The 18,801-nt window shown below is 34.0% G+C and overlaps 1 protein-coding gene across 20 annotated transcripts in view; it reads right to left on the bottom strand.

Annotated features, from left to right (window-relative positions):
* The window catches only part of trdn (triadin), a 68,443-nt gene that overhangs the window by 27,686 nt on the left and 21,956 nt on the right, over positions 1–18,801 (bottom strand). For 17 of the 20 annotated variants that reach the window (XM_073856295.1, XM_073856296.1, XM_073856300.1 and 14 more), the window contains 4 exons: positions 11,766–11,792; positions 8,183–8,209; positions 3,579–5,246; positions 700–801 (listed from right to left, as the gene is read on the bottom strand). In XM_073856295.1, coding sequence (XP_073712396.1) covers positions 700–801; positions 3,579–5,246; positions 8,183–8,209; positions 11,766–11,792 — 1,824 coding nt within the window. Of the gene's footprint in view, positions 1–699; positions 802–3,578; positions 5,249–8,182; positions 8,210–11,765; positions 11,793–18,801 lie in introns of all 20 variants that reach the window. The other 3 variants (XM_073856307.1, XM_073856314.1, XM_073856315.1) reach the window with 3 other exon arrangements.

Below are 18,801 nucleotides of genomic sequence, written 5' to 3'. Positions count from 1 at the left end.
GCCGATATAAATGCACCCCTATCGAAAACGGTGGCGTAGTCTGAAGAAAGTGTAAACTTGGCAAAAGTAATGCGTTTTAAAACATAAACGCTTTAATGTAAACATGGCCTTAAATTGTGTCATTCATTAATGCCTAAACAATGCTTGGAAATGAAAGTTTGGAAGTAAATGAGTTTCCTTTCAAACCTTTTGAGATACAGGAAGTATGTTAAAATAATTAAGGTGCTACACAATACCATAGAAGAACCATTTTTGGCTGTATGGTTCCTCAAAGAACCTGACATACGCAGAACCTTTCAGTTTCTCAAAATGTTTTTACCATGGAAACATTTTCTTTATACTATAATGAGGAGAAAGAAGGATCTTTTGACTAAATGGTTCTTTGGGGATCACTTTGAAGAACCGTTGAAGCCCTTTTGTAGTAGTGTAGGTTCCGTTTCATTAAAATTGGTGTGGAAAATGTATATTTTTTATGCCGTCTTTACAGCAACCGAGTGCAGAAACACCACGTATATTGGTAAATAGCTACATAAGAGCACCTTTATGATGTTATGGAGTAGATATTTACCATGTAAAAGTCTTTAGAGATCAAAGACAGAGGCCTAAGGCTCTGCACAACCCTCTCAAACACTTCACGGATGTGTTCACTCAAACCTCCACTTTTTACGAAACACCAGCAAAGCCCCTCATGTTTGTTACCTGTAGGAGCCGGTTCTGGTTCTGGTGCTTTCTCTGCTATTTCCTCTTCCTTGGCACCTTCTTTCCTTTCCTCTGCTTCCTCCTCCATTTGTGTTTTTAGGTCTTTGAAAGAAAAGAAAACCCATTCATGAAGGTTTCTGGATAATGAAGATCAAATTGTCATTAACAAGTCGGCACTGCCATAAAGAGACAATAAGAATGATTAGCTTGGCACAAAGTGATCTTTTAGCAAAATCAGCTAAACTAAATTAGTAACTAATGACTAAAGTTAGTCAAGCCGACCTACATGTTTAACTATGATTAGCAAAAAGCATTTTAAAAGCAACGGAAGATGTGGATTAGGGTCACTGTTGAACAATTTTAACTGTATATTTACACTAAGGTGTATTAGCATTATAGCTTACAAAAATTAAATAAATGCTAATAGCAAAACCCTTAAATATATATTAAAAATTAATACTTTCATTCTCTAGAGATTTTTTTTGACTATTTCTAGCCTGAAAAAGACCTTCTTTAGTTTTTGTGGGTTTCGAGTGCATCTTCAGCTTAATCTGTTTTCTGTCTTTTCCTTGGTCATCTGGACCTTTGATGCCCTTGAATGACCTCTTTGGAGACAACTGCTTGGTGACAGCTGACATGAAAGCATATTCGGATGGATTCTAACCGTTTTGATAACAGTTGGACAGCAACACGCCAGCTGCTGCTCTTTGATCCACTCAGCATGAAATAGACTTCAATCACGTACTCAAATTTCTCCTTTTTCTAAAAAAAACCCTAGCAATGTATTTGGAGATATACAGGAGGTATGGCTGAAAAATGATCGAAACATTTTGTGACATTATATGATGTCTGAAAGTATATTGTGCTTGGTTAAAACTGAGAATAGTTTGCTGTTATGTTGCTTATTCTACCCTGTTCAGTCCTTCCAGAAAAACGCTGAGTTTTTTTGTGATTGTTGCGGACAAAATCTTTGATCTTGTGGCACGTTTTCTTAAAAAATGTGATGGAATATGCGGGATATTTATGCAATTTTATGCAATGAAATTGCAGGAACTTGCCAAAATTGCGGAAACTTGCAAAGTTTGCAGCTTTTCAATGATGTTCACATCGCGTAATTACGTCACTTCCTAAAATTTACATGGCTGCCCATGTGTGAAGTAAATGCAACATTTTCAACTTTCTACTAAGACATATATGACTTTTTGCTACAAAAATGCGGGGAAAATCATGCAAGCCCAGCATATTTTGCGAGCAGAAATCTGCAATTTATGTGGCGAAAGTGTGCCGTATTTAAAAAATGCGGCCCCGCATAAATATGCAGACTTTGGCTGATTTTCATTGAATCATGCGATTGCATAACCGTGTTCCGTGTTTTTCTGGAGGGACTGGCTGTTGGTACTGTATGCAGGGAAAATTTGGTTGACTTATTTGGATTTTTTTTCAAAATCTGCTAAATAGCTTTAAAGGTGACATAGAATGATTGAACGGAGTATTTATCCTTGTTCTGTGATGTGACATGTAGACAAAATTTTTTTGTTTGGGTCTGTAATGCCTTAGAAGCTTCCTAAAAACCTCTCTCAGATAGCTCTATTAGGGTGGGGGATTTTAAACAACTGGTTTTGCACCTATTTGGCTCCCCCTACTGGCTTAACTTGCAATCTCATTACTGATTGGCTGACTTTGCTGCCACTCAAAAAAGCCAATTATTTTAAAGTGGAAGGGCAGTGAGATGCCTGTGATGTGATAAGCATCAGTTTTTCAGATTGGGCTGTTTTCTGGCTGACATTTCTAAAAGAGGAATTTCTATGAGACTGAGATGTTTAGCATGTTTAGCACTTTTTGTATGTTTGTGAATGTGGGTAGACTACCATTATTCAACAAAGACAAGGTAAAAATGTTTTTTCATTCTCTGTCCCCTTTAAATACTTTAAAATGTGTTAAACTAGTTTGAGAATAGTAGATTCAGTGTTTCCCACAGGATTTTGAGAGACTTGTGGCGGTGATGACGTGTTTGCGTTTGATCGAGTGTTGGCACCTGAAATATGTTTCACTTCTACTCTTTGATCTGTCACATTATATTAACACCTTGTGTTTAATCCAACTGCTGCTAAAATCCGATTTATAAACGCGACATCGTCTGACAAAATCACCATACATTTACATTGAAGCCTTACTGCTGTTGCTCATCAATGTTTTGTTATGAGCCCATTTTTATTTTAAATGTGAGTATTATTGTCGCGTATAGCGCAATCATATCTGTGCAAATTCAGAAATATGAGAGAATACATAGTAACTGTTACACAAAGTTACTACAAAACACGTGCGCAGGCATACCGCATCATAGAGAGGGAGAGAACGGGTGTGTGTGGGAAACACTAACGCTAACTTTTTGTAAAGTCATGATAAACTCGATCAGCCGTCTTCTCTGTCAGTAAAATCTGTGACTGTTGACGTTTACGCGAAAAAGAAAGTATACGGAGGAACGGACATTGAAAACACCGCCACCTTTTCACTGTTATGTGTGAGAGAGGCGCGCAGGCTGCACGCAACATTATAGAAAGGGATGGGGCGCGCTGGCCGCTTGCAACAATAATTTAAGACGTTTTTAAACAGTAAAATATAAATGTAAATGGGAATCATGAAAAATGTATTCGTGGCGGCCAGTGTTGATTCTGTGGCGTGCGCAATAAGTAAATCAATGTATGTGAAACACTGAGATTCATGGCTAGCTATTGCATATATCAAATTAGTCACAATATTTTGCTAACATAGATTCTGTGTGGCCAATACTTTTAAGTTTTTAATATGTAATATTACAGATTACATACAAGATGGATCATTTCCTGCATTATGAAACACTGTTTTCTCCAAAAACTAACCTGTCTCAGGTGAAGGCTCCTCATCTTCTTCATCCCCCAATGTTGTCTCATCTCCACCTGGTTCGGAACTAACTACAGGTGCTGTTACTATGATATCATCATCATCATCCTCACTATCTATCTCCTGCTCTTTCCTAGCATCATCAGCTTGCTCATCCTCAATGACTCCATCAGTTACCTGCCCTTCAGTTTTAAACTCATCATCTTTTGGTTCAACATCAGTTTCAACTTTGAAACCGACTTCTGTACTTATATCACCCTGATCCTCAGAGTCAGCTATGTCAAGTTCAAGCTCTATGTCAGCAGCAGCAGCTATCACCTCAGCTATCTTATCGTCATGGCGATCAGCAGTTGCATCAGCAGCATCTTGTGAGTCAGCTACTGCATCAGCTTTAGCATCAATCACCTCTACGGTTGTTAGTATTGCTTTATCTCCATCAGCATTAAGATCTATAGATTCCTCACCAGTTTCTTCTGCTTCAACATCAGTGACTATAGCACCAGCACCGAGCACATAACCGATATCACCAATGTCATCGGCATCAAACTCTTTATCCTCAGTTTGGTCATCATCTTTAGTATCATCATCTGTAAGGTCTGGCTCCTCAGGTTTTTCATCATCTGTATCAGTATCTATGTCCTCTGCGATATCTGAGCTTTCTTTGATGTCTATGGGGACAGAAATATCTGCCACATCAGGTGTTTCATCCTCATCTTCCTCTGTTGGCAAAGGTGGCGTGATGTCAGAGATAAGATCATCTTTAGTTTCATCTTTTGAAGCAGTTTTAAGAATCTTCTCATCAGCATCAGGTTCTGCTGAAGCTGCAGTTTCCTCCTCTTCGCCTTTTTCCTTTTCCTCATCTTGTTCTTCCGTTTCCTTTTCTTCCTCTTCCTCCTCCTCCTCTTCCTTTTCTTCTTTCTTTACTTTTACATCTTTCTCTGCTGCTTCCTCATCTTCCTCTTCTTGAGCAACCTCAGCAGATTCTTCCTCCTTCACTTTTTCCTCCTCTTCTTTCTCATCCTCTCCTTCCCCCTTCTCTTCTTCCTCCTCCTCCTTTTCTTCTTTCTCACCCTCTTCTTCCTCCTCCTCTTTCAAACCCTCTTCTTCCTCCTCCTCTTTTTCCTCTTTCTTGTCCTTTTCAAATCTTACCACTTTTGTCTTTATATCAGTCTTCTTCTTTTTATGAACCTTCAGCTCTTCTTCTTCTTCTTCTTCCTCCTCCTCGTCTTCGGGTTCCTCATCCTTTTCAACTCTTTCCAATTTTTTGTTCTTATGAGTCTTCTTCTGTTTATGAACCTTCACCTCTTCTTCTTCTTCCTCCTCCTCGTCTTCGGGTTCCTCATCCTTTTCAACTCTTTCTACTTTTTTGTTTTTACGAGTCTTCTTCTGTTTCTGAACCTTCACTTCTTCTTCTTCATCCTCTTCTTCATCTTCCTCATCCTTTTCCACCCTTACCTCTTTTTTCTTCTTATCAGCCTTCTTCTGTTTATGAACCTTCACCTCTTCTTCTTCTTCCTCTTCCTCCTCTTCTTCATCTTCCTCATCCTTTTCAACCCTTACCTCTTTTTTCTTCTTATCAGTCTTCTTCTGTTTATGAACCTTCATCTCTTCTTCTTCTTCTTCCTCGTCTTCCATCTGTACAAACCTTCTGGTCTGCATTGCTGAAACTACATTATAAGATTGCTTAACATAGTGCTGTTGAAAGTAATTATAACAAAATTACATTTTTACATTTTTTTATATTTGATTATTGTAAAATGCTCAGCATGTATTTGTTAATGTTTATATAAATAGTTAAATAGCTATTACAAATAAAACTATAACATATGCAAATGTTAAATAAACGCGTATCTTTGCACTTTCAGTGCATGATAAATGAATATGAAATACTCTGCGGTATCATAATGGACTCCATTGAGGCAAATAATACAAAACCGTCACACACTGGGTGTTCTGTACAGTTCTTCATGGTTCATGCAATAGTAACCATTTAGACAAACAACAGTGTTAACAGCCTGTCTCATAACCATCAATAATCAGTACCTTTACTCTAAATATGAATTGTTTGATGAGTTATGACAATGACATTATACCCTCAGCATGCTGTTAGATAACTGCAAGACATGCAAATGTTGTGTCTTTCTCTTTTTCAAATAATGTGACACCTCTGCAGACCACTTATAGCTTCATAGCAATACCTTACATTGGTCATCATCATTATTATTTTTATTAGATTTAAAGACTTGGAAAGCAAAATATGATTTTTTGGGTTTTTAATTAGTTTGTGTTAAACAATCAGACAAATGGTCATTAAATGGTCCCTAGCTGTCACTGGGGCATACAAAGGACTCAAAAAGTACAACTTTGTAAAAAGGTACATATTAGTACCACCAAAGTGTGCATATTAGTACCTCAAACGTACATATTGGTAACAAATGTATACATATCTTTCCTTAAATGGTATGGGAGAGCAGGGGCGAAAGTACCATTTTCCAGAAAAACTTAAAAACTGAAATATATTTTTGCTGTGGTCAATAACTCACAAGTGTGGTCTATTAATACCAGATGAAATTTTGAACAAATGTAGAACAACTTCAGTATAATTTCGTCAGCAGGGACAAAAGTATCACACATGTGGATCAAAAGTATAACAACAATTCAGTTAAATTTATTTATACAGCGCTTTTCACAATTGGTAATTGTTTCAAAGCAGCTTTAAATTAAAAGAAGCAGGGGAAACACAGAAAAATCGACAGACAATATAAGTAGAAAAACCCTCTAGGCGAAACCTCCCGACTTTTTAGCCAGGAGGGAAAAAAGTCCTAGGAGGAAAAAAACCCTTGGAATATATATATATATATATATATATATATATATATATATATATATATATTTATTTATTGACGTTATATATATATATATATATATATATATATATATATATATATATATATATATATTTATATGGGATGTAAATGGATAACGAGATTTAACGTGTTCCGTTAACAACAATACAAGATAGATTTTTGTGTTACACTTTTTACATATTTTGTCATTTATATTTGCAAAAAATTATGAAATTACATTTTCATTTAAAATTTTTGTTTGTTTCAACCTGACAACTGGAGTTGTTGAAAATAAAACTTTTTTTTACAGTTTAAACACTATAAAATTAAATTAAATTATAATAATATAATTCATGACAGATATACCAGACATTTCCACCCGATTTACATTTATTTTTGAAAAACTATGAGAAGTCAAACTGTAGAATGTGTTAGAGCACTAAATAATCTGTAGATTGATCAGTACTTTAACACACGAAACCAAAAACACAATGCGTTATAAGAAAAAAATGACCGCTTTAGGAATTCACTTATCATGGTTGAAAAAAGCTTCAAGGACCTAGATGCGCAAAACGGTGAGGAAATAACGTGATATTTGTCAGCTCTGTGAAGGGTTGCGTGCTAAAGATGCTGTCATAGTTTAGAATGCAAATGTTATCAGGGCTCTTTGTTACTTTCGTCCCGCGTTACTTTCGCCCCGGTTCTCCCCTACATATTAGGAACCTTTTCAAGGGTACTACCCCAGTGACCATTTTTTTCTGACAGCTTTGAGGCCATGTACAGTATACTCAATACATATATAAAGAACCATTCGCCAAATAAAGAACCATTCGCAGAACCTTTCTGTTTCCCAAAAGGTTTTTTTGTAGTGGTAAAAGGAATTTGTAAGAAACTTTTGACAATTTTTTTGGGGGAACAAAAATGGGTCTTCCCTGAAAAAAGTTGACTTTTATTTTCAAAAGTGTACTGTAGTGTACTCATAAAAGTGGCCTAAATTAACTTTAAGCAGATAGGCTAACTGTGTTATTTAAAGAAAACTTCATTTCATGGGGTTTTTGAGACATTCGGTAGCTTTAAATCAGGGCATAGCTGAATAAAAAACAGTGTTTGATGTCTCTGGGACACTGCGGGGTGTGACAAATCCTCTAACAATGATAATTACAGTTCAGCATACTCCTGCTGTGACACTTCCTATGTCTTAAGAACAAACAGCTAATATCTGCATCCCCTAAGTATCTCTGTATCTGCTTTTACCTTTATGGTAAAAAGGGCACTTCAATTTATGAGTATTGCAGAGTTGCACTATGTGTTAATATGATGTGATAGACTATATATAAATACATTTTTGCAATAGATAGGAGGGATTATGTTTTATTCACAAGCATTTACATTAGCGGAACCTGGTAATGATTTTTTAGATGCAGTAGCTTTACCATTTAGAGAGAATTTAATGATTATCTCATGTAGACGTTAATGGACAAATACACCCTGCTCTCTGCAACACTGATTAGCATGGAGGGCATAATTGGTGTTTGAAAACAAAAGAAAACGGTTACAAATGGCACCAAATGTAAAAATGCATTTAATGAAAGCAAAATGCCCATTCTCCATAAAATACTCTGACGCTTGTCCTCCTAATGCAACTGTAATATAAATATGTTAATTACAGGCTCAAGCAAACTGTTATCTGTTATGCTAATGGTTTATTTATTCTCTAGTGAATACAATCCCATCATGCACTTTGTCAAGACACAAACCTTTTTTCCTTGCTGGCAAAAATTCTCCTAAGGAAATAAGAACAGAAGATCTTATTTAAACAGAAAGCAGGATATCACAACTGTGATGAAGTTAGCTGGTAAAGTTAGATAAAGTCGAAAGATCAAAGAATGTTATGTTCTTGTGATGAATTCATTTTTGAATGTGTGTAAAATATAACATACACTCTTGCTGGATTCACACCAAACGCGGTAGCAAAAACGCGCTATTCGCACATAGTTGGACGCGTGAACATTAATGCTACGTACACACCAAACGCTGGGCATCGCGTTACTCGTTCTAGGATTTAACTTCGTGTCATGCAAATTTTTCACCCGAGTTGAATATTTGAGGCGAATAGCGCGTGTTTTCGCAGCAAATGCGCCGCCCATATTGCGTCATTCGCATCGCCCCACATGAGGACGTGTCTGATCGCGTCTTGCATTGACTTTGTATGTAATCTACTCGCGCAAATCTTTGAACTCACATCTGGTGTGAACCCACAGTTAGTTTACTCGCTTCATTCGCGCATGAAAGCCGTGCGTGAAATTCTAGTCATTCGAGACTTTCACGCAGAAATTTGCGTAATGGGAGGGGATTCTGCGTCTTTGCTCGCTTTCTGTAATCACATTACTACTAGAGCAAGCTCCCGATTGGTTAACGAGGCACGATTTTTCGCAAAAGTTCAGATTTTTTAATTTACGCGTTTCCCGCGGCAACGCTCAATTTGCATCATTTCCGAATAAGGCGGATTCGTGTCTACCCCGCCACGCTAAACGTCTCGTTCACGCCGCGAGACCTCCAGACGTGCATAAACGCGTTTTCTACATTGACTTAACATTGAAATCATTCGCACCAGATGCTCTATTCGTGTTTGGTGTGAACGCAGCATTAAAAATAAGGTGCTTAAAAGGTTTTTCACAGTGATGCAATAGAATAACCATTTCTTTTTTACTGTTGTATAATATAAAAAACCTTTTGTGAAACATAACTGTTAAACATAAGTTAAATGTTATTTATGGAACCATTCAGCCAAAAATTGTTCTTCTACAGCAGCGTGAAGCACCATTTTTTTAAGCGCTCACTTCTTGAACAATGTTAATTTGTCCATATACATCCTTGTTTGATTTTGGGTCAAACATGGGTCAAAAATAACCCAGAGTGCCCTTTACCAGAGTGTGGTACACAACATTTTATGACTTTTGCTTTTTGCAAAAATGTGTTTTATTTATTTGCTGTCAGACAAAATGTTTCATCTCCCATCTTCTCCAAGGGAACTAATAGCTGCTTTTTAAACGTTTCCCCTAATGCTTCACCAGTTAATGCGGACCTAATGTGAGAAACGTTTAGTGAGGAGATTTGCATACTTATTTAGTTCAGCAGTAATGTATTAACTTCCAAAATGTCTATTTGAATATCGTTATGCGTGCTAAACATCACTTGACACCTTAGTAGCGTTGTTCCGGTTAACTAGAAAATAAATGCTGTTTCAAAAAACCTGAGCTCAGAAGGTAAAGCCTGAGAGAGAGGAAGCTCAGAGTATCTGAGGTAAACTTAATTCATTCAAGTTAAATAAAAAAAAAGCTAGATTACTATCCTCTCTTGTTGTTATGTTGACCTAACAAAGCCAGTATAATGTTATTGGGTAAATATCGAACAGAACTGTGTTATAAGTAAACCTGTTGGGTTGTTTCAACTGAAATGCTGTGTTGTTTTATCCCATGTATGGGTAACAACAACCCAGCAAGCAACCCTATTGGTTCTATCCAATACCCATCCATGGGTTAAAACAATAATATTATCCCCCAAATTTTCCAAAAAACATTTATATTTTACAAAAAATTAGCACTTTATACCACCTAGCAAAATCCTTGCAAGTCTGTATATCTGATTGTCTCTCAGGCTTAAAAAACATTTAAGAATGACAGCTTTTGAATTATGCTTTTAACATAAAATTGTGTGTGTGTGTGTGTGTGTGTGCCAAATGCGGCCCCCCAATCATCTTTATCTGGCTTGCCGGTCATCCTTGTCTGATTTAAAATCAGCGTGGTTACTTTTACCTTTCCACTGTACATGAAAAATGATGGCCGAAAAACCGGAAAGAGAGTCAGAAATGGGCTTCGTGGGCCAACCATCTGCGGGTGCGTAATTATCGGATCCAATTTGAGCTTTGGATGCATAATAAACTTGTGCGACTAAACTGCAGGACACGCTGAACAGAAGTGATGAATTTTAGTGTGTTCCATGTCAAAACAATGTGTGCAAGGTAAAAAATACGACGTGTCAGGATGTAGTGTACAAATAAAAGGCAGTTAAGCCTATATATCTTTAAATTATTAAAAAAGAAAACATGAAGTGCAATTTAAGTCATTAGGAGAAGACTGACTGTATGTTGTGAATATTTGAAATGTAAAATTTATGAAAGTTAAACACTTATAAACAAACAAAGTTTAAGAGCTCTATATGTGTTAAAGAAATAGTCTACTCATTTTCAATATTAAAATATGTTATTACCTTAACTAAGAATTGTTGATACATCCCTCTATCATCTGTGTGCGTGCACGTATGCGCTGGAGCGCGCTGCGACGCTTCGATAGCATTTAGCTTAGCCCCATTCATTCAATGGTACCATTTAGAGATAAAGTTATAAGTGACCAAACACATCAACGTTTTTTTTATTTAAGACAAGTAGTTATACGAGCAAGTTTGGTGGTACAAAATAAAACGTAGCGCTTTTCTAAGCGGATTTAAAAGAGGGACTATATTTTATGGCGTAATAGCACTTTTGGGAGTACTTCGACTCGGCGCAGTAACACCCTCTCTCTCACATTATGAGAGGGAGAAGGGGAGCGGACTTTTCAGGGGAGTCGAAGTACTCCCAAAAGTGCTATTACGCCATAAAATATAGTTCCTCTTTTAAATCCGCTTAGAAAAGCGCTACGTTTTATTTTGTAGCACCAAACTTGCTCGTATAACTACTCGTCTTAAATAGGAAGAACGTTGATGTGTTTGGTCACTTCTAACTTTATCTCTAAATGGTACCATTGAATGAATGGGGCTAATCTAAATGCTATCGAAGCGTCGCAGCGCGCTCCAGCGCTTACGTGCACGCACACAGATGATAGAGGGATGTATCATCAATTCTTAGTTAAGGTAATAACATATAATATTTATTATTGAAAATGAGTAGACTATTCCTTTAAGAGCTCTTGAACTATTAACATTTGGTTCTTTCAAAGTTAAACCGCAATTATTTTTAAAATATTAAAAAAGAAAACATGAGTTTTCAGTAATTAAAAGTCAAAATACTGCATATAAGAAGTGTGCATCTTTTTTGAAAATCTTTTTATGACCTATAACAAAAAGTAACAAAAGCAACGCAAGTATATATATATATATATATATATATATATATATATATATATATATATATATATATATATATATATATATATATATGTAAAAGGTAAAAATAAGAGTAAAAGTTTGGCCCGCATCATATTTACAATTTTAAAATCTGGCCCTCGAAGAGTTGAAGACCCCTGCTGTAGTGTCAATTGAAAAAGTACAGAGTTGAATACTAACCTTTCTTCTTCACCGAATGACGCTCAACTGGATTTGGGTGGGGGATGAGAAAACACAGAGGACAGAGTTAGAAAAGAACCTACAAAATAGTTCCTTTAAAACATTGATGAAGGTTGAATAAATTATAAATGCGGATCAGAGAGAGAAAATGGCTTGTCTCCGATTCACAGCACTTTATTCTTTGCATTTAAGATCTTTTATGAAATAAAGGCATACACACATCAATACACAAACACAATCTCTCATACATGCATGCAATCTCTCACACACTTTCAATTTATCTTTAAACTGGTTCATATTAAACGTTTTCAATGCGAGAAGGCACCTGTATTTCAAGTAATGCATTTACACATTCACAATTAAGTCGATTCATTAATCGTGTTTGTCAAGTGATTTGATCTGACAAGCTTTTTTTCTCAAATGTGATCTAATTGATGTTCAAATACAGCACATTGATGGAGTTGTGGAGGGAGTTAAGAAATATATTTATAAATAAATTAGCAGTTAGCTTTTATGTTATGTTGCATCTTTGATATATTCATAAAGCTTGTTGTTCATGTGAACTGCAGCATCTCTGAGAGTTCTCATTTTTTAGCCTCTTTTGTACACATAAAAACTAAATAACAAACCGTGTATAGCAATAGGTGGTAAAGTGATACAATATGTCACAAAACCTAAAATTGAGATTGATATATCAGAAAGCGGAAAAAATTAGCTTTCCATTGATATGTGGCCTGTTGGACAGCATGTGGCCGATACACAACCACCTGATAATCTGTAATTTGAGGTTGCAAAAAATTCAAATTTTGAGAAAATCGCCTTTAAAGTTATCCAAATGAAGTCCTTAGCAACACAAATTACTAATGATAAATACATTTTTGATATATTTACTATAAAAAAATGTTAAATGCCTTATCATAATGAAAACATAATAATAAACATGTTTTGACAAAAATGTTAAAAACGGATTTATCTCGTTTTGCAACGAAACTCTTCAAATATACCCTTGTGACTGGTTTTGTAGTCCAGGGACAGGGTCACATATATATATTTGTATACAGTGCTTAACTGATTTATTAGACCACCTGTCCATCCATCTTAAAGATCATCCAGCATGATGAAGTGATTTAATGTGGACTCTTTCCTTTTCAGAGAGTTCTCCATGTTTTACCATTTTGAGCAAGAGTGAGGAATGTCAAGTTGAATTTTCGTTTTTATACGCAAATTTGATCTGGCACATTAAACTTCTCTCAGAAGTCAGTAATAAATCAAGCGTAACATTCAACTGTTAAAACTTTTTGCTCTAGAATGGGTGATAATTTTTTAATATTTGCCCAGAATAATAGTTAGCTTATCAAAACCATAGAATGACTTAAACGTAACTATGTAAATTATGTTGTAACTAAAAACATCCAAAATACGTCAGTACTATGTTATATTTTAGGATCTTCAAAGTAGTCCCCTTTGCCCAAAAGTGTTAAAATCATATTCAATTCACACATTTGTTCGCAAAATCACACCACTTTATCAAGCAGCTTCTTAGGATCTCACCTTGGGAAAATGTTGAAAAAATTTAACATCTATTATGGGCTTATATTGGCTTCTTTTTTATTTTTTCAACTTAAGTAATCTGTTTAAAAATATTTTTTTAAATAAAATTTTTGTTTACGCTGTTAGAAGTGGTCAAAATTCAGCTGTCACTGGGGCATTACCCTTTAAAATAGTCTTAATATTTACTTTCAGAAAGGTTTCTGTCCCAGTGACACCTGTGTTACATATTATGACACATTTTTTCAGTAAAGTGTAATATATTTTTTATGATTTGAATATGATAATCATAAATTAATATGATGTCACAACTTTAGTAATTTACAACATTTAAAAATACATGCATGGGAAAAACATACAATTGGTGACACTGTTTAAATGTTTACGGTTATTTAATTGGTTTAAATGTTTTGATGTTTGTGACTAAATAGTAAAAAAATCAGCCAATAAAAGCGCAGCATTGTTGGAAATTCCTTCAATAGATTACTGTTAAAATGCAAAATGAGTACAAAAGGTGACCACTTTAAAGATGCTATAATGTTACATTTGTGTTATTCATAGTTTTGTTCATTATTATTTTAAAATGGGGAAAAAAATAAATAGATGAGTGACTGGAGACTTTTAACCTATATGGTAACATATATGTAAAAACGCATGTATAGTTAATGCCTCTGCATCGGTTTGTACTTTACCACAAAGTTATTGTTTATTATAACTCTGAAAAATTAAGACTTTTATACATGCAATATATTTGTTTTATAACATAAAGGCAATGATCTTGTCTAGCTGAGATGATATTCATATAGATGCTATTGGTATGTTATATAGCTGAATGCTGTGTGGCAGTCAACCCAGTTCATTTACTTTGAATAAGAACCTCAAGGTGACTTATGAGGAAGTTTAGCCAAGCGTGTTATTGGTTCAACAATCTTGGCAATGTCACCGTTATGAGTATTTCATTCTGTCTCTCACTCTATTTAAAAAAAGCTCTCTCTCTCTCTCTTTCTGTGTGTGATCCTTTAGAGGAGAAGTTGATTTATTAAAATGTACATATTTTAATGTAAAAAAAATGTTGTGCAGTGTTGCCCCTTGATTTTTTTAGGTGTTTATATGTAATAATAAACGTATATGTAAATTAGGTAGATCCTAAAATTTGTTTAATTGCCTGCAGTCTTGTGTCTTGAGCAGTTTGGAAATGATTCAACATCTTTGCTTACTGATAATTAACCTGAAAGTAAATGTCATTTATATAAATTGCTTAATAAGCCTAATTTAATCTTCACAGGCTGTCTTTATCTTTGACTAAGGTTTGACTAAGAATTAAAGCAAATGTTATTTAATACAATAACAGTGTAATCTTTAACATTGACATCTTTACTAATCTGCTTAACTGTCTCCCAGATGGAAAATGTAGTACACTCTCATAAAGTGCTCTATTTTCGCACACTAATTTTGTACTTAATATACAAAAAAATTATTCTTTAGTACTTCTTAAGTTAATCTAAGTGTACTTATCTATGATATTTTGAGACACCATGAATATAAACTAAAATGTGCTTTTAACATTCTATCTCTTTATTAAAAAATTTTTTTTTTAGTTATCACCTGTAGTAAACCTGAACTCATCTTTCATACAAAGTGGAAACTAAATACATTTTGAATACATTTTTAGCACATTTTAGTTCCTATTCATAGTGTCTCAAAATAGCGCAAATGAGTACACTTAGATGTTCTCATGATTATTATTTGTACTTATATTAAGTACAAAATTTGTATGTGAAAATAGCACTTTAAGTGCATTATGGAAGTGTACTTTTTTCACCTGGGTGTCTAAATACTGCACTTCTCTTTACATGCATAATGTTTTATCCTCATCTTAGTCATTATTTACTGCAGTTATTTACTTGATGCTTTTATCCATGTGTCTAGTGTCTTGTTTTACCCAGATATAGTCAAATTTAAGCACCAACACTGCAAAAAATGATTTTCAAGAAAAAAATTCTTAGTATTTTTGTCTTGTTTTCAGTAAAAATATCTAAAAAATTCTTAAATAAGATGCATTTGAAGAGTTTCATTGCAAAACGAGATAAATCCATTTTTTTAAGATTTTTGTCAAAACATGTTTATTATTATGTTATCATGTTATTATTTTGTTTTATGGTGCTACTTAGCTGTATTTTTTAAGTTATGAAGGTTTAAATCAAAACAAACCAACTGCAGTTGCTTTGAAATTAATTGGAATGCACAACCAAAAAACTAGATTTCTGAACAATTAAAAAAACGGTGGTTATCTCTTTTTGCAACGAAACTCTTCATTTCTTGATGAGCAAAACAACCCAAAAAATAAGTCTAGTTTTTAGACCCAAAATATTACATTTAAATGATTTTGTGCATAAAACAGGCAAAAAAAATCTGCCAATGGGGTAAGCAAAAAAATCTTAAACATTTTTCTTAAACACTAAATTTAAGAAAAAGTCAAGAAAATTAGCTTACCCTATTGGCAGATTTTTTTGCTTGTTTTATGCACAAAATAACTTACATTTGATATTTTTTGGTCTTAAATAGACTTCTTTTCTTGGGTCGCTTTGCTCATCAAGAAAAAGCATCTTAATTTAAGAATTTTTAGATATTTTTACTGAAAACAAGACAAAAATACTAAGAAACATTTGCAGTGTAAGTAGCCTATATGTAATAAAAATGCTTGATTTGCAATATGTTTAAAAGAAACATCTATTTCTTAATAAATTATATAATTTCAGTATCTTATTGAAGAACAGATTTTTAAATTCTTATGTGATTAATAAAACAGAGTAAAATTTGGTTATAATGTTTTATGGGGTAGTAAATTTGGGGTGGTTTCTAGTTATCCTTGTCCCAGACTAAAATGCATGTTTGAGCTGCTTTAATTTCAAAACACCTTGCACTGACATATTTTAACATATACCAATACCATTGTTTTGTCTCAAGATACCAGTATAGGTTTTTGTAAAGTTTATTTTTAAAAACTACTTAAATGTCCTAAAAAAGCTAAAGCCTGTCCTGGAATAATCTCCGGGAAACCGCCCCATTAAGTATAAATGTAGCAAAAATTTAACTTTGGTTTGTTTGAGAAAAAAATATCTTAAAAACATTTATAAGAGCAATTGCATTATACTGTGTGATGCGTGGGCTAATATTATTTGTATTTTACAGTTGTTCCCCATAATGGGGCTAAATGGAGGTAAATGTTTTTTCTGGTCATATACTGTAAGTCTGTTAATGGTATAGTTATTTGTGTCACACATTAATGCTTCTTGCGCACAGGGTAGCCAGTAGATTTTAAGAAATTTGTTAATCTGCATGGTAAATTTAAAATATGTTTGCCCTTGCTCTGTTATCAGTCCTTAAAGGGATAGTTCACCTTAAAATGAAAATTCTGTAATCATTTTCATATCCTCATGTTGTTCTTAACTGGTAAGAATTTCTTTTTTCTAATGAACACACAAGAAGATATTTTGAGAAAATAATGGTAAACACACAGCAGATAGTGACCATTGACTTCCATAGTAGGAATAAAAAATATGATGGAATTTAATGGGTACTGTCAATGCTTACCATCATTTATCAAAATATTTTCTTCATCATTAATCACAATACTTCCAAAATATTTTTTTCCTACTATAAAAGTAAATGGTCACTATCTGCTGTGTGTTTACCATCATTTATCAGAATATCTTATTTTGTGTTCATCAGAAAGGGGAGATTCATGCAGGTTTGGAACAACATGAGGATGAGTAAATGATGACATCATTTTCATTTTAAGGTGAACTATCTCTTTAAGATTCATATCAAGGACAAGAAAGTCAAGTTGTAAATAATCTCTACTAATGTCAACTTCGAAATCAGCATGAGAAGTTGCAGATGAAACTTTTCTTATGACCTTTCAAAGTGCATTTGTGGTTAAGTGCAGGGCAATATGAGCCGGCCTTAATGAGACCACAATAAGCCATTAGCTTACAAAATTAAAGAGGGTAAAGTAAGATGCCTCAGGTTTTTAACCCTAAGCAACCCTCGGATTATTCAGACTCCCTTTTCAACATTTTCACTGCCTTCAGTGACTCATTTTATACTTCATACAAAATTATTTACTCTTACTTGAACTATTTTCATTGCATCCTCATGTTTTAATCGACTCATGTGACACATTAACCTTTTTATGTGAGCGTTGGCAAAATTAAAATTCCTTTATTATTGTTTTATTTATTTAAATCTTTTTGTAAAATCAAATGTCCTTCAGTGATGAATGAACTAGAATCCATCTGAATCCAACATAGGCTTTATAAAACAGCCGAATGCCGATTTAATGATTGATTTTCTCAATATTTGTATTTTTTGCACCCTCCAGATATTTTAAATTGTTGTATCTTGGCCAAACACTGTCCTATGCTAACAAACTGTACATCAATGGAAAGCTCATTTATTTTATCTTTGATGAAAAAAATTGACCCTTATGACTGGTTTTGTGGTCCTGGGTCACAAATGTAAATAATATACTAATGTGAACTTTATAAAAGTATATACTATATTCTGGTATTCTTTTGAAATTTGGCACAATTAACTCCTGTTTTTTTAAACCAAAAGTTGTGTTATCTTTGTATTTCACACTGGATAAAAGCATCTGCTAAATGAAGATAAATCTAAATGTTTTCAGTCAATATTGCTGTTTAAATATACTGTATGAGTTCATGTGTCAAGATTATTAAGGATATTAAATATAAACACTGTAGAAACCAATAAGAGAGATAGAAGACAGAGATATTGTGCTTTGTATATATTTGTTAGATTTTATTGTTATTTTTTTAGAATAACACACACAGTGTGGCACACAGGTTGACAAATCCAGGCAGATAATCCTCTCCTTTCTCAAAACTCTTCTGTATGACGTAAAGCTGTAAAATAGTGACCCATTCTTTAATATTTCTGTCTTTAAACACAAATCTTTCCAAATGTACACGATACACACACTGTACTTGACTGAATTTGTGTTCTTACTGTAAAAAAAGTGAAAGTTGAGTGCTTGACATAGCCGTAGAAATTACAGTGTTACTTGCAGCTGGTTGCCGGTAACTTACTGTAAATTTTTATTTATGTTATTTACTGGCAAGAGTTTGTTCAAAGTTAAATAAATACTAAATATTAACAAGCATTTATCTTTACAGAATAAAACTATACAATAACAGCCTCATGCAAAGCATTCTGGGAACCAGAAATCATCATCCCCTTTTCTGTTTTTGTTTCAGATTTTGTTTCCCAGAATGCTTTGCTTGATGATGTTATTTTAGCTTTACTCTATAAAGACAAACACCTGTAAACGTTTAATGTTCATTCAACTTTATTTAACAAAATATTGCCCGTAAATAACATACATTTAAATCTACGTTAAGTTACCGGCAACCAGCTGCAAGTAACACTTTAACTTCTCCAGAATTTTTTTACAGTGGCAAATCTA

Source organism: Misgurnus anguillicaudatus, chromosome 18, assembly GCF_027580225.2.
Source record: "Misgurnus anguillicaudatus chromosome 18, ASM2758022v2, whole genome shotgun sequence".
NCBI classification, from domain to species: domain Eukaryota; kingdom Metazoa; phylum Chordata; class Actinopteri; order Cypriniformes; family Cobitidae; genus Misgurnus; species Misgurnus anguillicaudatus.
This window is presented reverse-complemented; position numbering and strand designations above follow the sequence as displayed.